The 25,705-nt window shown below is 42.3% G+C and overlaps 1 protein-coding gene across 3 annotated transcripts in view; it reads right to left on the bottom strand.

Annotated features, from left to right (window-relative positions):
* The window catches only part of LOC118792098 (myb-related transcription factor, partner of profilin-like), an 86,608-nt gene extending 63,163 nt beyond the window's left edge, over positions 1-23,445 (bottom strand). The window contains exons 1-6 of one of the 3 annotated variants that reach the window (XM_036549813.1): positions 23,247-23,445; positions 10,704-10,888; positions 10,229-10,428; positions 9,962-10,107; positions 8,624-8,716; positions 4,005-4,022 (exon numbers count right to left, since the gene is read on the bottom strand). In XM_036549813.1, coding sequence (XP_036405706.1) covers positions 8,629-8,716; positions 9,962-10,107; positions 10,229-10,428; positions 10,704-10,888; positions 23,247-23,353 — 726 coding nt within the window. In that variant the 5' untranslated portion in view covers positions 23,354-23,445 and the 3' untranslated portion in view covers positions 4,005-4,022; positions 8,624-8,628. Of the gene's footprint in view, positions 1-4,004; positions 4,023-8,623; positions 8,717-9,961; positions 10,108-10,228; positions 10,429-10,703; positions 10,889-22,506; positions 22,756-23,246 lie in introns of those variants that run through there. The other 2 variants (XR_005005590.1, XM_036549812.1) reach the window with 2 other exon arrangements.
* Between the last annotated feature and the right edge of the window lie 2,260 nt (positions 23,446-25,705).

Raw genomic sequence — 25,705 nt, 5'->3', positions numbered from 1 at the left:
TGGTTCTCGAAGAGCTCTTCCATGGTTGGAAGAGGGACTCCGATGATCCTCTCAGCTGTCCTCACTATCCGCTGTAGGGACTTGCAGTCAGCGACGTTGATAACTTGACGCTGGTAACTGTCTCCACGGCAGAGCCGTCAATGTTCAAGGAGGTATAAACAGCAGGGCTCTTCCTGAAGTCATCAATCATCTCTTTAGTTTTTTCAACGTTAAGAGACAGATTGTTGTCTCAACACCAGTCTACCAGCCGACTGACCTCTGCTCTGTATGCGGACATTGTTGTTACTGATGAGCCCCACCACTGTTGTGTCATTTGCAAACTTGATGATGTGATTTGAACTGTGCTGGGCAGCACAGTCGTGCTTCAGCAGCGTGAACAACAGTGGGCTCAGCACACAGCCCTGGGGGGCGCCGGTGCTCAGCTTGATGACCCTGGAGGTGTTCTTTCCTATACTGACAGACTGAGGCCTGTCAGTCAGGCAGTCTAGGATCCAATTACAGAGAGAGGTGTTCATGCCCAGTAGGCTCAGCTTCCCTACCAGCCTCTGCGGAATGATTGTGTTGAATGCTAAACTAAAGTCTATGAGCAGCATTCTGGTATAATTGTCCTTCTTGTCCAGGTGGGAGAGGGTGAGGTGGAGGGCTGTAGTGATAGCATCATCAGTTGTCTGGTTAGAGCGGAAGGCGAACTGCAGTGGGTCCAGATGGTCTGGGAGATGGACCTTCATGTGCCTCAGTACCAGCCTCTCAAAGCACTTTGTCACAATAGGTGTGAGCGCTACAGGCCGGTAGTCATTGAAGCAGGACACGGTTGACCTCTTAGGCACTGGTATGATCCTGGTTGTTTTGAGGCAAGCAGGTACTGTCGCTGTGCTCAGGGAGATGTTGAATGATGTCAGGCAGAGGACCTGGTCGTTGGAGGATCTTCCTCGCAAGTACCTTGTTCTGTGCCTCAAAATGTGCGTAGAAGTCATTCAGCACATCTGGCAGGGAGGCGTCACTGCTACAAGCCTGAGGTGTTGGTTTGTAGTCCGTGATGGTTTGTATTCCCTGCCACATGTACCATGTGTCCTTGGAGTCCATGAAGTTGCTGTGGATCTTCTTTGCATAGGTGTGCTTTGCGGCCCTGATGGCCCGGGACAGTTTGGCTCTGGCTGTGATGAGAGCCTCCTTGTCCCCAGACTTAAAGGCAGCATCCCTGGCTTTCACCAAAGCACGCACCTCTGCAGAGAACCATGGTTTTTGATTTGCACGGCTGGTGACAGTTCTGGAGACAGTAACATCCTCAGTGCACTTGCTAATGTAGCCAGTACACTTCTGTGTACTTCTCCAAGTCCACAGAGCTGCCATATGTGGCAGCTTCTCTGAAGATTTCAGTCTGTGTTTTCAAAACAGTACTGCAGTGCTGATGTGGCTCCCTGAAGCCAGGTTCTCACCTCCTTCAGGGCTGGTCTGACTTTTTTTTGTATGGATCTGTATGTTGGAGTCAGTAAAACGGAGATGTGGTCCGATTGTCCGAGGTGGGGGAGGGGTGCGGGCTTGTATGCACTGTGGATGTTTGTGTACACAAGGTCTAGCATGTTATCTCTGCGTGTTGTCTATGTGCTGGTGGAATTTCGGAAGTACTGTCCTTAAGTTTGCGTTGTTGAAGTCGCCGGCGACGATGAAGAAGCCGTCGGGGTGGGCCATCTGTAGCTCGCTGATTATCCTGTAGAGTTCACCCAGAGCCCTGCTAGCATTAGCATTAGCGCTAGCGCTAGGGGGGATGTAAATAGCAACAACGATCACTGTTGTGAACTCTCTCGGGTGGTAGAAGGACTCACTGCCAGGACCTCCATGAGTGCTGAGCAGTGCGCAGAGACGATCACTGTGTTCATACACCATTCTTTGTTGATGTAAACACACAGTTGGTCCAGTTTATTGTCGATGGAGTGGACGCTGGAGAGGAAAATAGATGGGAGCGCTGGTCGGCTGGGGTTAGCCCTTAGCCTGGCATGAATGCCGGCTCACTTACCGCGCTTCCGCTTCCTCACGCAGCGCTTTCAGCATCCTTTTGGGCGGTCACCATTGTCTGGTGATGCCATGGTCTTGCGGTCCATTGTCCGGAGCACGCCGAAGAGGCGCAGTTGGTCCAATGTGGTCCCATCTGGTTGAGTTCGGCATTGAATGCCGATATTGGTTAGATGATGTTCTATTGCTAAATGATGTTCTGTTAATTACAGATTACAGTGCAATATTTAGATGCTGCCCCTGAGCCATAAGTGAATGATGTACCTTTTTCAATGTCAGAGATTGTTTACAGAAAGGTCCTGTTATTTTATTATTGGAATTGTTTGTCAGACAAATTTGGTGATCATTGGATGCTATTTTGGAACATTAATTAAGCCACGTTAAACCTTTTCCTTATAATGGGCATCAATGGAGAGGAAAATGCTTAATGTAAGATCATGTCCATACTCATAGGATTTCGGTTTTGATTTTTTGACAGGTGGAAGTGTTTATGACAAGAGACGTCCGAGAGACATTTGGTGAGCATTGGTCGCAGTTTTGGAACATAAGTGTTTTAGAATGTCCGGACTTGAGATGCCTGCGCAGTGTTGACATACTAATATTAATGCCATCCACATTAAGTAACATTAATATCTCCCAGTGTCTCATACCGAGGAAGAAATAAAAGCAGATTAAATGCGATAGCGCCATCACTGCCCACTGTCTTATCCTGTAGCCTAGGTTAGTGACGATTGATAACTAGGCTACCTTAAATTTTTTTCATAATTACGAGATAAGGTGTCTATTTTTTTTTCTTTTGTGAATGCAGTGCGCTACCATTCAAATCACATCGCAATCGCAATATCTGTCAGAAAAATCGCAATTAGATATTTTCCCCAAATTGTTCAGTCCTTGGAGGCAGCAAACAAAATGACTGAAAGCTTAACAGGAGAGTTGATGGTTAAAAGGAAATGCACTTTTTTTTTTCCTCCATCGCAGCTAATTCGTCTCTAGCTGACGAGAGGTTTTTTGTGGTTTTTCGCCCTCTCAGGAGCAAATCTCTAAATAATTAAGCAGCACACTTTAGCTAGCTATTCGGGTAGTTTAGCTAACTAGCCGGTTCACTTTTTTACCTTTTTCTACTATTTTTCGGCGTCAGATTTTAGGATATTCTGATTATGGTTGTGTTAGCGCGTCTGCGCGTTTGCTGAACTGTAAACGTGGTTTTATTGTATTAGGCTAAGTGGCATTTCTTGAGCTTGATTTCTGCCTTCTGACTGTTCTGAGCCACCCCGGTGCTTTTAGCACTTTTTTAGCTGGTAATTCTGTCTCGGCAGTAAATCCTTATTTAGGGAAAGCGTTTACAGTTAGGGGAAAAAATGTGGCCAAAACTGTGCGAGAGTTGCCAGATGATCGGATTTCTGGAGGGAGACCTCCAGAATGAGTTCATCTGCGACCGTTGCCGACTTGTTGAGCACTTGGAGAACAAGATTCTTGATCTCGAGGCCCAACTAGCTGGACTCCACAGTAATCCTGAATTGTTAGAGTTCCAGGAACTGATTAGTACGCCCTATAGAGAGATAGTGTGCTCACCCAAGCCGGGTAGGGGGGAAGATACAGACCAGATAGGGCGAGAGAGCTGGGTTACAGTAGGGCGTAAACGTAGAAAGGGGCACAAAATTCCAAGAGGGGCAGTATCTCCAGAGATTGCGGTGACCAACCGTTTCACGCCACTGCAGGACGAGTTGACCCACGATCCTGAGAGTGGGAGGACTGAAGAGCCCCAGGGCACCCAGGTGGCCTCATCCTCCAAGAAAAGGGAGTTGGTGATAGTGGGGGATTCAGTCATTAGAGGGGTAGATAGCATAGTGTGTTCGCGCGACAAGGAGTCTCGCATGGTCTGTTGCCTGCCTGGTGCCCAGGTTGGAGACCTCCTGGAGAGCGCGGACAAGCTCCTGGCCAGAGCGGGGGAGGATCCGGTGGTCATGGTCCATGTTGGAACCAATGACATAGGAAAGGGTAGGCTCGGGGTTCTGCAAGAAAAATTTATTGAGCTAGCGGGGAAGATTAGGAGCAGAACCTCCACGGTAGTCTTCTCTGGAATTCTACCAGTACCACGTACAAGCAAAGGGAAGCAAGCCTATATATGGAGGTTTAACACGTGGTTACAAACCTGGTGTAGGAAAGAGGGGTACAGGTTTATGGGGCACTGGGACTCCTTTTGGAACAGGGGTGACCTGTACAAGCGGGACGGGTTGCACCTGAACCGGAGGGGTACAGCTGCACTGGGCCAGCGTATGCTTAGGGTAGCAGAGGGTTATTTAAACTAGGGTCTGGGGGGGCAGGGAGTTTATACAGTCAGATGGGTAGGGATAGACAGACTGCCGGAATAGAACACACCATGGCTAAATATCTTATTAGTAGGAAACGATGCTTGTAAATCAGTCAGAGCAGCACTGTAATAGAGGTGGTTCTGGGCAGTTGGGGGCGGGGGTAGAGGGCAGGAGAGGCACACATGGTACCCTGAAATTTCTCTGTTTAAATGCTAGAAGCATAAAAAATAAAATTCTCGATCTGGAAACCGTTATGAGTAATAGTAACTTTGATGTTGTTGGGATTACAGAGACGTGGCTTGGTCCAGGGGATGGGGATGAGTACAACGTAGAGGGATACAAGCTGCTAAGAAAAGATAGAATCAATAGAAGAGGAGGAGGCGTAGCTCTCTATGTAAAGGATAATCTTAATACTCAGGAAATACCAGGAATGGAGCCCCTTGGTGTTAGTGAAGACATATGGATTAAGATATTGGGGGAAAATGAAAAAGGCCTGAATGTTGGAGTATGCTATAGGCCACCAGCCTCAGATAGCAATGTCAGTAGTACTCTCTTTGATAACATTAAACTTGCATGTCAGGAGGGTGAGACAATAGTAATGGGGGACTTCAATTACCCTTCAATTAATTGGGAGGCTGTGTCAGGTCAAGGTAAATGTGAGGAAGAGTTTTTGAATGTTGTAAATGACTGTTTTTTGATACAGTCTGTTACTCAACCCACGAGAGAGAACACAATCCTAGATCTGGTTCTGTGTAATAATCCTGATAGAATCGGCAGTATTGAGGTAGGGGAACCACTCAGTACAAGTGACCATAGTTCAATTACATTTGAAGTTTTTTGGCAAGTTAAGTCTGCATTCTCCAATGCTAGAGTATTCAACTTTAGGCAAGCTGACTTTATTAAGATGCGTGATTATACAAGGAATATAAACTGGGTACCTCTTCTAGGTGGTAAAACTGTCAAAGAAATGTGGTGCATATGGATGTACAGCGTAAATTCATTCCGCAAGTGAGAAAAGGAAAACTGAAAAAGAAGCATCCACAGTGGATGAATAAGTCACTGCGGAACAGTTTGAAACAAAAAAGGAAATTATTTAGAAAATACAAGTTGGAGAGCTCAGATAGTAATAAGATTGAATACAGTAATATGCGAGCTCAAGTTAAGAAAAAAATAAGGGAAGCCAAAAGGTGTTATGAAAGACAAATTGCGCTAGATGCAAAGAGCAACTCTAAACGTTTTTTCAATATTATGGTCAAAAAAGGATAGTTAAGGATGAAATAAGAGGTATAAAAAATAAGGATGGGGTTATGGTTTACGATAACAAAGCTATTGCTGATACACTAAACAGTTACTTTGTGGAGAGTTTCACTGGTGAAGTGTTTTTGCATATGCCTTCAGGTGCAGTCAGTTCTCAGAGACTTATAGAGGAAATTGATTTAAATGATGCAGAAGTACTAGATAAACTTCAAAAACTTAAAACAAATAAGGCAGCAGGCCCTGATGGAATATATCCAAGAGTTCTCAGAGAACTAGCAGAGGTGGTTTACAAGCCTCTGACAGTTATTTTTAAGCAATCCCTTAAAACTGGAGAAATACCAGATGACTGGAAACATGGCAGTGTAGTACCTATCTACAAGAAAGGAGACCGGACTGAACCAGGAAATTATAAGCCTGTCAGCTTAACTTGTATCGCATGCAAAATACTGGAATCCATCATTAGGGATAATTTGCAATTATTCCTGGAACAAAATAGTGTTCTAAATGATAGCCAACACGGTTTTCGCAGAGGGAGGTCGTGCTTAACAAACCTCCTGGACTTCTTTGAGGAAGCTACAGCATGTCTGGACTCAAACCAGGCTTATGATATTATCTATTTGGACTTTCAAAAGGCATTTGACAAAGTTCTGCACGAGAGACTCATATTGAAAATGACATCTGCGGGAATTACAGGAGCCATCACCGAGTGGGTTTGAAGTTCGCTGTCTAATAGAAAGCAGACTGTAACTGTGGGAGGAATTGTATCAGAGCAGGGTCCTGTACGAAGTGGAGTCCCGCAGGGATCGGTGTTGGGGCCTTTGCTATTTCTTATATACATAAATGATTTTGATGCAGAGGTTAGAAGTAAAATAGTAAAATTTGCAGATGACACAAAACTAGGGGGTCTAGCCAACAGTATTGAATCAACTAAGGTAATACAGGAAGACCTAAACAGCATCCAAAAGTGGGCAGATACCTGGCAGATGACTTTCAATTTAGATAAATGTAAAATCTTGCATGTAGGAAAAAAGAACCTTAAACAAGACTACTTCATGGGTGGAAAAAAACTAGAATGTGCTCAATTTGAAAAGGATTTGGGAGTAATGGTTGACCCAAGCTTAACAGGATCTAGGCAGTGTGCTGTAGCAGTAAAAAAGGCCAACAGGATGCTGGGATATATAGCCAAAAGTATTGAGTATAAATCTAAAGAGGTTATATTGAAATTATACAATGCCTTAGTCAGACCGCACCTGGAATACTGTGTGCAGTTCTGGGCACCGCACTATAAAAAAGATACTGAAGCTTTAGAAAAGGTTCAAAGAAGGGCAACTAAATTAGTTCCTGGCATGAAATATAAATGCTATGAGGAAAGACTCAAGTCACTTAACCTATTTAGATTAAGCGAGAGGAGGCTTAGGGGTGATTTAATTGAGGTATTTAAATTTATAAAAGGAATCAATAAGGTCAACTATAATAGATTCTTTAGGGTGAGTTCAGTCTGTAAAACAAGAGGACATAAATGGAAACTAGTTAAGAGTAAGTTCCGCACTGATGTCAGGAAATATTATTTTACACAAAGAGTTATCAATACATGGAATAGGTTGCCAGGTCATGTAGTTGAGGCAGAGACCCTTGCTGTGTTCAAGTCTAGACTTGATGCAGTTTTGGATACTCTTTAATTAAGAAATGGCGAGCTTAGTTGGGCCGAATGGCCTGTTCTCGTCATCATATGTTCTTAAGTACCTTTTTTAAAAATAATTGCAAACCTCCGGTGCTGAGAAATCAAATGTTTGGCAACACTGCGGATTTTTCTAGAGAGACGGACAATTTGCCAAGATGCATGCAATCTGCAAAATATGCCATGCCGCTATAAAGTACACCGGCAGCATGACTAACTGAAGTAAATGGCATTTTAGTTAATTTATGATTTGCTGTCTGCTTAAGAAGAACCAAAGAAATAAAATCAAACTATCTGTACCATATTGAATTGGTATAGACTCATATTCTTTTGCATCGCATCGTATCACGTTGAATCGCATTGTGTTGAATCAAATCGTGTCAAATTGCACTGCATCGCAATAGGGGTGAATCATATCGTATTGCATTAGTAGTTGCTTCACACGTATCTTTAATGTATCGGATCGTTGGCAATTCAACCATAGGTGTTTGCCTTTATGTACATTCCTTATATGTTCAGGAAATTATGGCCAGTTTGCCACTGTCTACAAGTTTGTACAAGTTTATATGTTTACAAGTTAAATTCATAATAAATCAAAAGAAATTTCATGTTTTGCATGTCTTTTTTTACTGTACCGAGAACGTACCAAACCGTGACTTCAAAACCGAGGTACGTACCGAACCGTGACTTTTGCGTACCGTTACACCCCTAATGTTGACACACAATTAAGGTGTATTAAAATGTATTTAAATATACTTGTTGCTAATTGCAGACACATTTGAAACTCATTATAAATTCAATTAAATTATACAAAGGTAAAAAAGTAGACAATTTAAGTACAGTTAGTATATGTACTATATATAATACTATATATATTTATAAATATATTTTCAATGTATTATCCACACATTTTGATTGAATTATAAATATATTTCCAATATATTGTAAGTGTATTAACAGTTGTCTGAAAGGTGGATTCAAATATACTCCAAGCTGAAACAAAGTACATTTATAAAAAGTACAGAAGGATGTACTTAAGTATATTTAAGTGGATCTTAATGGTGTCTCAAAATAGTACCGTCAAGTACACTTAGTTGTATTTAAGTATATCTTTAGTAGCACTGATATATCATTAGCATACTAAGGACATAATTAGTACATCGAAAATAGCACACTTTTCGTACATTAATCATGAGTGCATGGAAGTATACTAAGTATACTTAAATTAAGTATACTTCAGTGTACTTTTTTATTTTACTGGGTAACACCTGACTGAAGCAAAACACGCAGTAAAATCAGATGAATTTCTGCATCATGCCCAAAATAAGCTTCCTTTGTGTGAGCCAGAATGAGAAGATATACTCACTTGTATTATGCTGCAGTGCTGACTTTACATGGTCTTTTGTTGGATTCTGGACTTCTTTCCTCTGTGATTTTCTCTCTCCATCTCTCTACCCCTCTGTGACATAGAATCAAATTCATATTAAAATGCCTGACTGTTTCAATGATAACAATGATAGCCAAAGCAATCATTCTTACAATCAGGGTGCAGCATGGGGGCAGTAATGTAGCATAGTGGTAAAGAGCAGGGCTTGTAACCAAATGCTGCCGGTTCAATTCCCTGCTAGGGCACTGCTGCTGGTACTTAAGCCACAACTGCCTCAGGAAATGTCCAGCTGTATAAATGTATTAGATGTAAAAATTGTAATAGATGTAAGGCGCTCTGGTTAAGGACATCCGCTAAATGACAATAATGTAATGCAATGTAAATAGAGCAGGGATTGTAACCAAAAAAAATTGCCATATTCAAAATATACAATGCAATAACTATTAAGATGTGTTGTCTTGGTAATTTAATCAAGAAATTAAGATCTCTTCTATAGGTGGATACATCTTCTCTAATGTTACCAAGCAAGCTGTGTTTTATGTAACTTTATCAAAGGTATGATAGCTGCATTGCTAAAAAATGAAAACAGATTGACCTGTGAAATGTGCATGTAACCCAATGCGTTGATGGTTAACTCACTTTATTCGCATGTACTCTTGTTGGCTAAATGCATTTGAAAATGTGGCAGGAGTTTACAGCAATCTGTTAATTCTAGCAGATTATGTTTGTTTGCTAGTGATTTTTTCAGATTGTCCAACTCTAGTAAGATATTGTCATGTCCCCAAATAGATCAATATTTACCCTAAACATTTTGTCCTTTTAGTTTTAGCAAAAAGATATTTATACAATATACTAGGCTATTTGTTAATCATTTTCCTACCTAAGGTTAATAGTTGTTAGTCCTATTACTAATTAAGGGTGCTTAGTGATACAAAGTAAAGGCGAACAGGTGTGTCGGGTCATAGCTGTTACTATATCGTGTACTTTAGCATGGCTGGAATGCTGTATGGGCCAATCAGCATCCTGGACCGGAATGATCAGTTTTATAAAGTGCAGTATGCATGCGATTGTGTCCGAGTTTGTGGTTGGGAAACAGCTTAAAAATAAATCAACCGGTTTATGTTTTTTCCTCTATACAAACCAGATCAAGTCTGGACAGAAAATCAACCACTGTGTAACTGACCAAACCTAGACTCAATTATTATGTGGGCTGTAGAGCCATGTTTCAGGTTTGTGAAACCTTGCGTGAAAACAGACAGAAACTAAGATTTCTGTACTTTTTTCCTACTAAGACCATATAAGAACATAATTACATACCTATGATGGCTCTGCAGAGAAGCTGCCTTCTTGCCAGAGCCCTGCCAGCACAGCTGTTGTGCCAATGGCGTTGTCAGGATGCGGGACAGAACGTGGCGGGTATTGGTGCATGGGTTGGTGCCACCAATAGTAGACAAGTATTTAGTCTATATACAAGAGGACAAAAAGGATTAAAACAGTAATTTGAGAACATAGTAAAAACTGACATAAAAAAACCTTTATGATTTTAGAATAATTTGATGTTTGAGGAAACCAAATGTACAGTACCATTCCATTGAAGCAGACCAGGTCCTTCATTTTGTCCTCAGTGGCCTCGAGTTCAGCCAAGCTGCTCAGAGGCAAATTAATGCCTGCTGGTAGAGTGGCAACTGTATTAGATTGCTGGGTCAGATGGAGGAGCATCTGCTTTATCATTGCCATCTCCTCCTTAAGGTGCTCCAGCGCGGTCACAATGTGCCGGTCTGTTGCTGTTAACATAGTAAGTGAAATTTAAAGAAATTTCAATGACGTGTTACACCGTTCAAGTGTGACATTATGATTATTATTATTATGATTTATGCTACAGTTTAACGCGCTTAATCACCAACATTCCAAGTGTGCATATGTACTAATATCTGCCAGAACACCCATCCATAATCACGAGTTCTATTTACTTTTAACAAGTGCAACTACTGCTAGGATATTAAGTTACTTTAAAACTAAATGACATGGCTTAGCATTAAAACCTGAAGCCATCACTTACGAGTAATTACTGGCATTGAGCTGGCTGGTTGGCTTGGTGTGGCCCATGAACTTGGTGGGCTTGGTGGGGCCGGTGGGCTTGGTGGGGCCGGTGGGGCTGGTGGACTTGGTGGAAGGGGTAAAGCACGCCGTGGCCTTTTAGCAGGCTCATCCTCATCAAAGATGTCATTGTATCTTGAATTTGGTCTGGTGGTGTAAATAAATGTATAAATGAGTCTGATCTATGTCCATTATTGGCTAATTACTCAACCACTGTTTGCAGCAGAAACTCCATTTAACTTCCTAAATCATCAGTATAGATTGCTTATCAACTGTATTTATGTTCTCAATGATAACATTTATAGATTTTGAGTATTTAAATACATATAAGTCAATAATGAGCCATATTCAGCCAAATTAAGATTGCTGAACACGTATAAGATCTACTATGATTTTTTCCTTAAAATTGATACTAACACAATGCAGGTTTGGCTCATTGCCATTTTCTTTTCTCATTATCTATCAAATGGCTTAGTTTCAGTGATCAGAATGTCTAATTTAATGTGAGATAACGACCATTACGCACATGCATCCCTCGTCCCCCTCTGTTCCCCCTTAGGGTCGCCCTCATGACTATGCCGGTCCCTTGCCTCCCGTCCCCTAGGTATGCTGCCATAATGTTAGCCTGCCGGTGTCTTTCCTTGTTGCACACCTTTTTCTCTGCCCCTCCTCTCCTGCCTCTCTGTTCTACATCCCTGCCATTCTTATCTGTTTGCCTTTTTGTTTCCATTCCCACACTTAACATCCACTAATCACTGTTCTCTGTTTGTTTTCTACCCCTGCTCCCGGCTCCTGCCCGGAGCTGTAGCTCAAGCGTCACACCCCGACTTCCGGTCCTGCTACCTCACTACCCTGCCCGTCAAGCCAACTGCGTGCTAAGAACCGAACAGTCCTGCTACCTCGCTGCCCTGCCCATCAAGCAAACTGCGTGCCAAGAACCGGACATTATAGGATAGATTTCATAATTACTAGGTCATTAATTACTGCTGTCTATCTAACCCAAATGTCTGGAAGGAAGAAGACTTAATATCTCTTTTTGTTGAGTGTATAAACAAGGAATTTGCAACTGATTTGAGCCTGTGGAAATTTTTTGGCTCTGTTATCAAGTGTCCTTGAAAAAATTGGCTCAACTATGACTTTGAGATAAGTATCCAGAAACCAAATTCCATCCTATCAACAGCTCATTTCCGGCCTTATCACATTTGCTCTGATGGTTCTAAAAACTGGGTTGAAGTCTGTCACTAAGAACCATGACTCAGAGATCTGTGTAAGCAGTAAACAGTGGACTGTACCAAACAGCCGATGGAGTCCTAGCAGATTCAGGGCCCACAGCAAATTCAGGCCTTCAAGTGACCCTTCTAGGGAATCCTTAAATGCAGTGTAGAATGTCAGTGGCTATAAAAGCAGGGCCAAGACCTGCAGCATTCTAACAGACTGCTTTAGTTTCAGACCTCAGTTTCAGACTCTCAGACCTCTGAGACTCAGAGTCTGCTGTAGTTTCAGCAGGCCTCTGGGAGATGTAGTCTGATTTAGTTTCAGCAGGCCTCTGGAAGATGGCATCTGCTTTAGTTTACAAAATACCAATGGGTAAAATAAAGATAATGCTAGGAGTATTGCACAGTACTGTAGCAGAAAGTGACTACTGTGCAACTGGCATGATATATAGACTTTTAAAAGTACCTATAAAACAGTAAACCTACAATCACTGAATAAAGGACTGTTAATGGTTGCAATTTGGAAATACTGTAAGTGCAGAAAAGCAGTTTTATATATGTCAGTCTTTGCATGAGCACTGGTAGAAATTATAGTGTAGTCAATTAAAAAAACCCACTCTGAACCCCTCTCTAGTCAACAACTATAGGCCGATCTTCTATACCTCTCTAAAGGTATAGAACATGCTGTGTCCAATCAAATCTCCCACTTCCTCACCGTTAACTTACTGGACCTGAATAACAGGAATCTGCAGATTCCTGTTATTCAACATAAGGAAGATCAAACCTTACCTATCCGAATACTCAGCCCAAGTGGTGAGCCAGACCCTCATCCTGTCACATCTGGACTACTGCAACTTGCTGCTTGCTGGCCTCCTGGCATATGTCATCCGACCGCTGCAACTCATCCAGAACACAGCAGCCTGATTGACGTTCAACCTCCCCAAGCAGGCCCATGTGACAGCTCTCCTTGAGTCCCTCCACTGGCTACCGGTTGCAGCGAGAATCAAGTTCAAGACCTTGCTAGTAACCTGTAAGGGACTTAACGGATCAACCCCCAATACATACAGCACATGATAAAATCCTACAAGCCTGCAAGAGCGCTGCTCTCTGCTACCTCAGGTCGCCTCCACGTCCCGAAATATAAGGGCAGTATCTCCCCAACCTGCCTCTTCCCAGTACTGGCTCCACACTGGTGGAATGAGCTTCCTGTCAAAATTCAGACAACAGACTCCCTGGCTGCCTTCAAGAAAAAACTTAAAACTTATCTGTTCAAGCTGTATCTGCAGCTAAAAAGTACCTTCCCCCCCATGTATGTCTATCTATCCTATCAATTGCTATGTTCAAAAAAAAAAAAAAAAAAAAAAAAAAAACTCTAGCCTAGCACTTAACTTTGTATCTTACTGACCTCTTGTGCTATCTTACAATGTCTACTCTTAGCATTGCGATTCACTTACTTCTAAGTCACTCTGGGTAAGAGCGTCTGCTAAATGATGTAATGTAATGAGTGTGCTCTGACTTTGAGGATTAGATGTTATTTTCTTGCAGGACAGATTCTAGCGATAGCCACAGACAGCTTAGCAGTCATAAATAATGCATGACATAAACAGATCTGAAGCATCACTTGAGAGTCACCTGTGACTTTAGGTGACATATCAGCTACAGTGACACCATGCTGTTGTTTTTTTATGCTGTACTTTGTGTGGAGTGATCTCTCTGTCTTGCTCTCTCTTTCTCTGTCTCTCTTTTTCTCTCTTCTTCTCTGTGGCCCCCAGCATTGCCAGGTATAATACGCACTCCAGACACGTCTCCCTGGCCGTCACCGTGGCAGCCGATACAAAATGTGCCAGATGAGTAGTCCCATTTACAAAATTCCTGAAACCATTGCATAGCATGGTATCGGCTAAAACACACTCAAAATCCTTCAAGAAACTAGGAAGCATAGATGTGAACATGAAATATGCACGCCATATCAAGTGAGACAAATGGTCTACTTTTGTTTGCAGTTTGTCTTTTCTTCTTTTGCTGCAGTGGATGGTATTTATGAAACCTCTCCTGACAAAAGTACTGATAAACTAGACAAGAGGAAAGAGGTTAATGACAGCATGAATAGTCAGTGCTATTCAAGAGGCTTGTCTAAGGCTGGATGAGCTGCCCTGAGTTCATCTACCCAGTTGTAAATTGCAGTTTGTTTTATTTCATTTTTTCATTTACTTCTTTTGTTTGTTTCTGCTTTCTGATGCAGAATGAGATTTGGAATACTGACACTGTAAATATGATGGTATGAATGGATATAATTTCATTTTAAATACCCTTTACGGGGTTTGCACACTTGTAAAAATGCATTTTTTGTTTTATAATAATGTAACAAATGGGGAAAGTGTAATGTTAGTATAATTCTGCTGCTGTGAATAAAGATACATAAAACTTAAATTAAGACACCTAAAAACTATGAAACCACTGGGTGTGGAAAGACAAGGTGTCATGTGGTCACTTTTATTTCTTTCACATTATAATATTGTGTGTGTGTTCAATGACCTGATCCTGCAGCTCCTGGCTTGACTTTTTGTAGTTCTTATTTTTAATATCCTCCTCTCAATGCAGACGTGTTCAGTTCAGACACTGCCATCCCAGTGGAGCTGCAGGGCACAGGATTCATCCTGTACAGGGGTGCAGCCAAGCCCGTGTGACACACACACATGCACACACACATACATGCACATATTGCCTACTATAGCTTTGAGATTGTGGGTTCATGTTGCGGAGACTCACCACCACTGTGCCCATGAGCGTATTATGTGGAAAATGGTGCCTGCTCAGTGAATATACAATGTACCATGGGTAGCACCACTGAGAACAAGCCTCCAGAGCCAATGGAATTGAATGTGTCGCCTGGCGGGTCATCGTGACATCTGTCTCCCAGCCCAGAAACATAAGCAATCCATCAGATATCATTCTAGATGCGGACATGGACAAATGAGGCTCACAGAGAGGTCCCAGGGAGGTGTGAATCATCTGAAATAAAAACCCCTTCCAGCTCATCAGCTGAGAGTTTCATCAAACTATCAACTTTCAAAGGAAGTCCCATCTGGTGCATGCTGTCCCTCAGGGCCCCCTTCAACCCCAGAGGCCAGTGACTTTAGCCTGATTATCCATCTGTCTCCTAGTGTCACAACCCAGTTTACACTCAGTGACATTGAGCCCTGACTTTGGAACCCTGCTACATGCGGCCTGTCCCTTCCATATTTACTCCTGTTGCTTACCTTTGCACAAGAGGGGTGGTGAAGGGGGTGACAATATCTGGAAGCTTTCCAATGCATTGTGTTCTGTGTGTCAAACCAATAAACACTGCCACACTAGTAACAATTGAGCAGGAGGAATCCAGATGCAGAGATCACACAAAACATAGATTGGTTACAACTTGATGAAAATTAAATCTGGTGAACCAGGCTGAAATTAATACCTGCAAACAAGTGGTCCTTAGGGTTGCTTTATTAAATATAAGGTCTTTAACACCCAAAGCAATGCTAGTAAATGAATTGATTATTGACCATAAATTTGATATCCTATGTCTGACTGAAACTTGGCTTAAGCCGAATGAATTTATTGCTTTCAATGAATCAACGCCTCCCAGTTACAGTAACTACCGGGTCCCTCGTCAGCTGGTAGAGGTGGTGGTGTTGCTGCTGTATATAACTCTAATCTTTGTGCCACTTTTAAATCTGGCCAGAACTTTAATTCATTTGGATTGCTAGTACTTAGCTTTGCACATCCTGACAAGACTGCATCTCAGGTGTTTACTCTTGTAATGTAATGTAAGGCCGCCCGGCCCTTATACTGTTTTCTTATCCAAATTTGCAGACTTTCCATCCAACCTGGTCGTCAACACAGAAAAGGTTATGGTAGTAGGCAGTTTCAACATTCATATGGACAATGAACATTATCCATTCAGAACAGCATTTTTGTCCATTATTGACTCCACTGGATTCTCTCAGTTTGTGGATAAACCCACACATTGCTGCAACCATACGCTGCATCTGGCCCTCACTTATGGCACTGAAATTAACAATGTAGTAAATATGCCACACAATCCCGTACTGTCAGACCATTACCTGGTGACTTTCAACCTTCCTTTAGCTTGTTACATGAACTCATAGTTCATATTTTCTCTCAGACGCACCATCTCTTCTGCTACTACCAAAGCCTTTATTGATGAGCTCCCTGCATCATACAATCTGCACAACTGTAACAGAGTGCATGTCTGTTACATGAACTTAGGTTAACTAAGCAGAAGGGCAAACATATCATGGTACTATCTCATGGTCTTTCTTCTGGCCTGGAAAGAAAGTCTTCTAAACTACAAGCATGCGCTCACAGCTGCCAGAGCTGCGTATTTTTCTACCCTAATAGAGAAAAACAAAGACAATCCCAGGTATTTGTTCAGCTCCATCACCAGGTTGGTTAAGAGCTCTGCATCAGCCAACCCCTGCATTCCATCAATTCATAGTAGTGATGACTACATGAATTTTTTTGACAGCAAAATCATAAAGATATGCGACACAATTCAAAAACTCTCCTCTAATTCTGCCTCCAGCCTGGCCTGTCCAACCTCAGATAACGTAGAGATGTCCAATAGGCCAGCCACATGCCTAGACTCTTTCACACCCATTAAATTTAGCGACTTCTTCTCCCTAATTAATTCATCTAAAAATGCCATCTGTCTACTAGACCACTTTCCAGCAAGATTCTTAAAACAGCTGCTACCTGAAATTGCCACTCCATTATTAAATGTTATCAATGCTTCCCTTACGTTCAGACATGTACCTCAGTCCTTCCAACTAGCAGTCATCAAGTCTATTCTGAAGAAGCCCACTCTAGACCCAACTGACCTGTCGAACTACAGGCCCATCTCAAATCTGATTCCTTTAGAAAATCTTAGAAAAAAATGTAACAAAGCAACTTTGCCCCTTTTTACAGTCCAATAATATTCTGGAAGTCTTTCAGTCTGGGTTTAGACCACATCACAGAACAAAAACCGCTCTCCTAAAAGTAATCAATGACCTACTTCTCTCCTCTGACAATGGCTGTATTTCCCTACTTGTGCTCCTCGACATAAGTGCAGCCTTCAATACCATCAATCATATTATTCTTTTAGACCGACCTGAGAACCTGATTGGCATAAGTGGAAAGGCTCTATCCTGGTTCAGGTCTTATCTTTCAGAGCAACATCACTTTGTCTTCATTAACAATAAGTCTTCCAAACTCTCCAGAGAAAGACATGGTATACCACAAGGATCCGTGCTTGGACCTTTGCTCTTTTCATTATACATGGTCCCTCTTGGAAATATCATTCGTAAACATGGCATTAATTTCCACTGCTATGCAGATGATACCCAGTTATACATATCGGCCAAACCTGATGTCTCCTTGGAAATATCAATCATGGGAAGCCTGCCTCAAAGACATAAAGACATGGATGGCCCAATTCAGAACACAAATATTGGTTATCGGCCCAAAGTCTATCAGGAGCAAACTCACCAATATTACATTAAATCTTGATGGTGTCTCACTGGCCTCAAGTCCAACCATCAAAGACCCTGGTGTCACGATTGATCCTGAGCTCTCTTTTGACACACATTTAAAAAACACCTCCAGGACTGCTTTCTTTCATTTGAGGAATTTTGCCAAAATCAGGAAAATTCTATCAATACAGAAGGCTGAAAAGCAAATCCACGCTTTTGTTACATCCAGATTGGACTACTGTAATTTATTTCAAATCCTTTAGTTGAGGGACACAATGCTGACATTGATCATAGAGTCTCTGATGGACTAATTGGTCATTGCTGTCACTACATCATAGCCTGGGTACTTTGTGTTCAGATGATCTGGCTTTGGTCTGGTGTTGACTGCCTTAGGGTCACCCTCATGATCATGCTGGCCCCTTACCTCTCATCCCCTAGGTATGCTGCCATAGTCCTTATCTGTCGAGATTTTTCCTTATTACACACATGCATCCCTCTTCCCCCCTCCGTTCCCCGCTTTGCCTTTATGCCTTTATGTTTCCATTTCTGCACTTAACATGCACTAATCACTGTTTTCTATTTGTTTCCTATCCTTGCTCCTGGCTCCTGCCTGAAGCTGTAGCCCAAGCGTCACGTCCCGATTTCCAGTCCTGCTACCTCGCTGCCCTGCCTATCAAGCCAACTGCGTAACAAGAACTGGACATTCTAGGATACATTTTATAGTTACTCTGTTGCTAACTACTACTGTCTATCAAAACTCAAATGTACATTGTACAACTTTTAAGCTTTCTCCCTAATTCTGTCTGCCCAGTGCTGGCCACAAGCAGATGGGCTCCACCTCTGAGCCGGGTTCTGCTCAAGGTTTCTTCCTGTTAATTAGGGAGTTTTTCCTTGCCACCGTTGCCTTAGGCTTGCTCTCAGGGGGTCTCAGGCCTGGGAACAATGTAAAGCTGCTTTGTGACAACTTGTGTTGTAAAAAGTGTTATACAAATAAAATTGAATTGAATTGGTTACAGAAGACAAAGAATCTTTACTAGTGACTAAAAACAACTTAGGGTACAGGAAAGCACTCAAGACTGAACACTGAACAAAGAAACCGGCAGGGCTTATACAGAACACAAAACACATTACTAGACTAACTACACACAGGTGAAAACATTTAACTAAATTAAGCAAGGCACAGATAGGAAGAAGGGCCCTCTGGAGGAAGATCGGGGAAGCAGCAGACAACAGGACCCAAAAGGCAGTTACGAGGATGCCTGCTGGTTGTTGCAGGTAGAAGTCTCTGACACCCTGACAACACTTCTGTGCATTCAAGTCAATTAAATGTGTCTGTTTAACACCGAATCGTTACAGTGTGAAATGCAATTTGCAGTGAAACTCCTTTGAACCCAATTAATTTGTCTTGAAGCCATGTCTTTTTCTTCATCCTAAACGAATGCTGATGTCTTAGTGAGCTAGCTACAGCTAAAAAAAAAAATAGATCAATGAAGAATCGCTGGGCTTCCAGATTTATATGAGATGAGAAGGAGCTGACTGAAGCTGAATGAGATCATTGAGACAGAAGACATTTTGTTGGGAAGGTTTCACATCCAGTCCAATTCACTGGCAAGATGCTTGTTTTTAATGTAATACTAAATGCATTCCATATCCTTGCAGCATATTAGAGCTCTGACTGCCATTAAAAACATGAATTTAGAACACCTGATCCTGAAAGTAGGGACAGTTATATAGGAGGTGAAGGACCCTTCTGTAGTACACTGTACATTATCCTCACCTGTTTTCAACAGACCCCTCTCAAAAACAAATTGGTGCATATAAATGCATATATCATGTTGATAAAACTGCAGTTGGGGATACTGTGACTGGGAGGGCTTGTTCTGTAATGTTAATGTCCTCTAATGTGTGTCCTCAAGTGCCACTGATGTGCCAACATCACATGCAAAGTCTTACTCTGATGCATTCACTCACAGCATTCACTCACCCATTCATTCACAGCTTCACTCAGGTGACATTCAGATCAAACCTAAACAACAGCTCCATCCTCAGTGGAGTCCAATCTTCTTGCAACCCTGACTCTTTCTATTTGTCCAGAGTAAAATCCAGACCATACCCACACCCTGTCTATTCAAACCAAGTAGAGGGAATCTCTTTTAATTAATTTCTTTCAAATATGACATTGCGTGGGTTCAGAGTACTGAAATAAGGGTTAGTAATTCAAATCAACCTGAATACAACACTCTAGATTAAAGGTACTTAAATGATTAATTGCAAAATACCACAAAAAGACCAGCACAAGCTTGCATGAAACTGTGTTGGATAGAACCAGCAAACAGTCATAATGCTTGGAGAACTGGTTTTCAGCAATATTTCATTTTTTCATCCCCTACAGAAATATTCCATGTACATGCTGGTGTCTAATTTATGCCAAGTTGTGAATGGCAGCTATCCATTGTGCATGAGGGCTCCCCATTAGAAAATGTGATTGGGCCATCCCACTGAGCCAGTGAGCAGCAGGACAGCCCCACGCTTGGAGAGAAATTTCACTGGTATTCAGCAGCAAATAAATACTGGACTTGGCTCCGCTGCGCTTCGGGCTAATACTGGAGAGAGCTCACCGAACAGGCCGGAGGAGAGATCCCAATGGCCCGCCACGAACTCTCATCATGAAGTTCTTGAACTACAAGGAGAGGATGGCGGTACTGAAGAAACAGATCTATACAAAAATCAGCAGGTGAGATTCTATCTGGACCTGGCCGCGGGAGTGCACAAACAACAGAAGATGTTTGACGTTGTTCGGCAGAAACTACGGAACTTGGGGATCTGATATGGCATGCTGGTACCGGCTCGTCTTCTCGTGACCTACAAAGACCAGTCCTACACATTTGAGAACCCGTCCGACGTGGAGGTCTTCATTGAGCGTATTACAAAAGAAAAGGGACAGGCTGAGGATGATTAACTTTCAAGTTACAGACAAATCTGTCTAACGGTGAATATAGGCTAACGGTATATGCAGGTATATACAGTATATATATTTTTGTTTGTTGTACCAGTCGCATTCGGTTATTTTGGTTTAATTTATTGACTTTTGAACTGATAAGGGACAGTGAACAAATGCCACTTTTATGTTCTGAAGAGGACAAGCCTTGTTTTCTGACAAACGATAAGCATGCTGTCCTGTGCAGAATTTTTAATGGTATTCACGTTAGCCCTAATTTAATTTAGTTGTTTACTTTAGGTCTCTAAGGTTACAGATGGTTAACACCTGGATGAGCATCGCCAACATTGTATGGTATGCCTTAGTTATAAGACTGAAAATACCAACGTTAAATATGAATAAGTAAATACCCGCAGTAAGGGTATATATCTGCTTATGAAAAATGCTGAGCTGACATTAAGTTGATGTTTTGTTTCTGCTGCTTTCTAATTAGTTACATTAGCCATAAAATATGTTGGCCCTCCCGGGCTCATTGCCCGTTTTTTGTAGGGTTTATACAATATATGTAGGATATCCCAATACTAAATGGCATAGCGCAAGTTAGCATCATGAGTAGGGAAAGAAGTAAAGTCGGACCGACTCACGTGTTGCTAAGTGCGGAGCAGTCGTTAGCTGTAAGGGGAGGTCTTAACATTAGGAGGGGGGGCTACCCTTTAGGGTGGATTTATGTGGGTCCAGGGGTTGTTAAGGGTTCACAATGTTGGATGTGGGTTGAAACATCCGTGTTAGTTATGTTAATGTTTCTCAAACGCAGTCCTCTGTGTGTCCATATGGGTAATTTAATTTGTGTCAACAGTCATGTCGCGTGGTGTGGCGGTTAAATTTACATCCTGGAATTGCAGAGGCCTACAAAAACTTTAAAAAGTCAAACAGGTTATGAATAGACTTAATAGTTTACAATCAAAAATTATATTTCTGCAAGAAACACATTTATTGGCAAAAGATGATATTAAAACTAAGAGGAGGTGGAGGGGTGTGTATTTTCAGCATCATTTTCTATGCATGCTAGAGGGGTTATGACTTTAATTCATAAATCAATCCCATTTCAGGTAACAAATCTAATCAAGGACAAGGCTGGTAGATACTTAATTGTACAGTGTATCCTTCTGACAGAAAACTTAAACTTAGTTAATATATACGCTCCCAATAATGATGATCCAAAGTTCTTTAGGGATCTGTTTTAGGCTTACACTCTCTCAACAGTGACTGGCAGTTACATCATAGCAGGGGATTTTAATTGTATATTGGATCCATCAAGGGAGCGGTCATCAGGCATAGATAAATCACACACTTAGAGTAGGGCAGTTATACTAAATTTTATGAAAGAGTTTGAATTTGAGGGATATTTGGAGAGAATTTAAACCTGGTGATGTGGAGTATTCTTGCCATTCTAGTACTTATCAATCATATTCCCGTATCTCCATATTTTACATATCAATTTATCTCGGCTCACTATGAAACACTGAAAACCTGCCGGTTCTTTCTCCATTGTTTTTATAGTTAATGGGTATGGGATAGCGCCAAAACTTCAAAAACAAACATCCCTAGCAAACAAGCGTTACATTCCAGCAGATGTTCGTAGCCTAAGTATTGCTGAAAAGTTAGCAAGAGCTAAATGAGCTCCGGCTAATGAGATAAAGGGACACATTTTTGGAAATGTGTATGAAAATCTGCTCCTAGTAGTCCTGTAGTCGTAGACAATACAGCACATGCTGGTTATGCGATGACATACGTCTGTCACGGACCAGAAACACAGTCAGTGAACTCGTAGTATGTTAGCTAGCAGATTCTTTGCAAGTTATCACCTTGGTAAGGTTACTACATTGTATTTCATTAGCTAGTTAGCTAACGTTGTATTTGCCTCTGTGACAACGTCATCACTCGCTTCTCATCTCCTTTCGTAGCCTGTCTGGTCTGGTGACCTTGCTAACTTTTCAGCAATACTTAGGCTACGAACATCTGCTGGAATGTTACGCTTGTTTGCTAGCAATGTTTGTTAACCATAACGTAGCTAAATTAAAAATCAGAACTTACCGATGACATTGTAGGTCCACTCGACGTTGGCGTAGTCTGACCTCGCAGAGCTGCTACAACACCAGCAGCTACTGCTTTTTCAATTACTTCCACCAAATCACCACTACCTGTTGCTACATTCACCATGTTTCTACATTGCCACAGTGCTTGATGTGAATGCCCGAGCTTTTCCATGGGAAAGAATATGCGTCACACAATGGAGGTGTGGTTAATTACCATATTCATTAGGTTCATTCCACATTTGCATATTAGATTTAACATTCATATTTAATATTTACATTCAACATTTATATTTAACATTTACATTAACACTTATATTTACACAAGTTATTTCATATTTTTCATTAATGAAAAATACTACCCTTGAAAAAGACTGACAGATTTGCATCAATTTGTCTGTAAATGTATGAAAAAGTGACAGTTCAAAATTGTACTGCATTTTTTTTTACATTTGACAATGTTAAATGTTACGTTGTTGATTACATCGACTAATCGCAGCAGCCCTAAGTGGAACTGTAATTAACCATGTTTTTACATCTTTCTGTAGGATTTAATCCACTGTATTTGAGGCAGAAACCCCTCCCTCTCTCCTCCTCAGAGGATGTGCACACGGTCAGCCACTCCAATATCTCTGGCTCTCTCGATAAATCTATACCAGCAAAGGAAACATTGCTCCCAAAAGAATACATATGAGTTTAACTACTGAAGTTCATGAAGGCAGAAAATTCATATGTCCATACCCATTTTCCCCAAACTGATCTCTGTCTCTTGCTCCTCTCCTCCAACCTGCAGGTCTCCATCCTGGGCATTGTCTCTTGCCTGGCTTTGACCCTCTAGAGGGTTCCATTGCTCTTCCTACGGCCTGGATACAGCCTGGAGCTGGATAAATTTTGGTCCAAAAGGGCCAAAAGGTAGTGTAGAAAAGGGCCACATGTGTTGGTTTCTGTCTTTGTCTTTGTTTGCGCACAACCCCCACCTCTCACAGGCACTTGTTTACAACTCAGCTGAAACCTGCACAAACCGGTCCTGCTGCTCCCCTTATCAGCAGGACCACCACAGGGAACTCGAGGCACAGGCGCACCCCCAAGGACGGCCCCCAGGTCACCATTCGCCCTCGGACCTGCCCGTATCCTTTGGCCACCAATCAGGGCCTCAATAGGGCCGGGGATACGGGACAAGATAAAGGTGGTAGTGATCTCCCCCACTTCAGTACCGCAACAATATCTGGGAGGTGAAGAACTGGGGAGACCAAGCCTTTGGGGACCAAACATTGTGCTGTTGTTGTGTGCGTCTGTGCCAAAGAAACCACACACACACATACACCACAAACCCTCGCATCCATCCCTTCAAAATCCCCAATAAACACCTGAACCCGGAACCTGACTCCTGTGTCCTGACCGACACCCCACTGTGATAGCAAATTAGCCTGAACCTAGTACGGGTGAAACTGCCCCCTCAGTTTCAGGTAGGTTGGCCCCTCTGAGCTGTCCTATGGCCATATGGCATGCTTGCTTGTCCAAATATTCCTGCAGCTCTCAGTCATCATCAGATATGTAGACCATCAGGGAACAATTCAGGAATGTTTTCTGTTTTTTTTCAATGTTCCGAGGGTGCGAGATGCACAGTTGTCATTCAAGGTTGTCGACTTCTTTTTCAAATGAATGCCCGTGTACCCTCAGTAATTACCTTAAACCTGGCACGTCCCGTTTACTCTAAGACTATAATTTATCAGTTTCAATCAGTATAACAATCTGTTTTTAAATTCTAGCAATTTGGCTTTAAAACAACAGAATGCAGCAATTTACCAAATTGATGATCCAGGACATTGCAAGGAGAAAGGGAAAAGTCCTCTAAAAAACCACCCGACCCGGTGATGTTCTTCCCCGACTTGTTGGCTGAGATTCACAAACAACATCGACGTTACGACCGGGTAAAGCAGAAACTCCGAGCCAAGAGTATTCGCTATGGAATCATCTTTCCAGCTCGCTTGAGAGTCACGCACGGAGGTCGCACTCTCATTTTTGAAAATCCATTGGAGGCTGAGCATTTTGTTGAAAGGTTAGACAAGGGGATTCAACCAGGAGCAGAGGACTGAACTGTGCATCGCAGACGATGTGGAAAAAAAAATCAGTAGAGATGTTTTATTTTTCTAAAACAAGAGCGTTGTCATTTCATTTTCCTGGAGCAAGTGAGTACTTTCTGTATTCGATTGAGGGCGTTGCTGTATCTGTTTATTGACATGCCTGTATTACTTTATTTAAGCGCGCTCCTTTTATTTAATGTTATGGTAGCCTAATTGTTTTTGTAAGTTGTTGAAACGGATAACTGCAGGTCGCGGGTGGCCCAGCCAATCTGGAGGGTGATTTTGTGTTTTAAACAATTTAGACAATTTCGCATGCCAAAATCGCAGTTGCATTATAGGGCTGAAATGGTTCTGTAATCGGTGGCATTATTTGGGTGGAGGGAATTGCTTATATGCTCCATAATTCAAAGTGTTTATATTATATTGCAGTGGGGAGGGAGGGAGGGTAGGAGTGGAACATATAGCTCCTCGCATTTGTGTGGATCTGTAGAGGTAGTCATAGAGTGGAGTTTCAATAAGGGGGGAGGGGTGGAGCCGAATCCGAATCCGGTTTTTGGCAAAGCACAAGCTGAAACACTACACTATCTGTCAAGAACGGGGATCGGGACACAAGCGCGGACCACCGGGTAAACGAAACCAAGCGTTTAATGAAAATCGTCAGGCAGTTCGTAGTACAGGGGCAGGCAGGGTTCAAAAACACGGGAAGGCAGTCCGGGGGCAGATCCAGGATCGGGAGTCGGGGCAGGCAGAGTCGGTAACCAGGAGGGCAGAACAGGCAGACGGGACCAAAACGGCAGGCGAAGGACGAAGTCGAAAAACAGGCAGGATTCCAAAAACAGCGATCAGGCTTCAGGTTACTAGAGCGGGGACGAGACAGGAAAAACTCACTGCAACGAACTAGCAACGAGACAGAGACACGTAGGGAAGATATAGGGCTGGGGTAACGAGGAGATGGGAAGCAGGTGAGCAGGCAGGCAGGTGCAGGCAATAAGGGAATCAGGTGGGCGGGGACCCGGCGGGGAGCCGGGCGGGGCAGGAACACAAGGAAAACAAAAGCACAAGGACAGGGAAAACAAAAACACTGCGGCTTAAGGGGGCGGAGCCCTGACACTATCA

Source organism: Megalops cyprinoides, chromosome 17, assembly GCF_013368585.1.
Source record: "Megalops cyprinoides isolate fMegCyp1 chromosome 17, fMegCyp1.pri, whole genome shotgun sequence".
Lineage (NCBI taxonomy): Eukaryota > Metazoa > Chordata > Actinopteri > Elopiformes > Megalopidae > Megalops > Megalops cyprinoides.
This window is presented reverse-complemented; position numbering and strand designations above follow the sequence as displayed.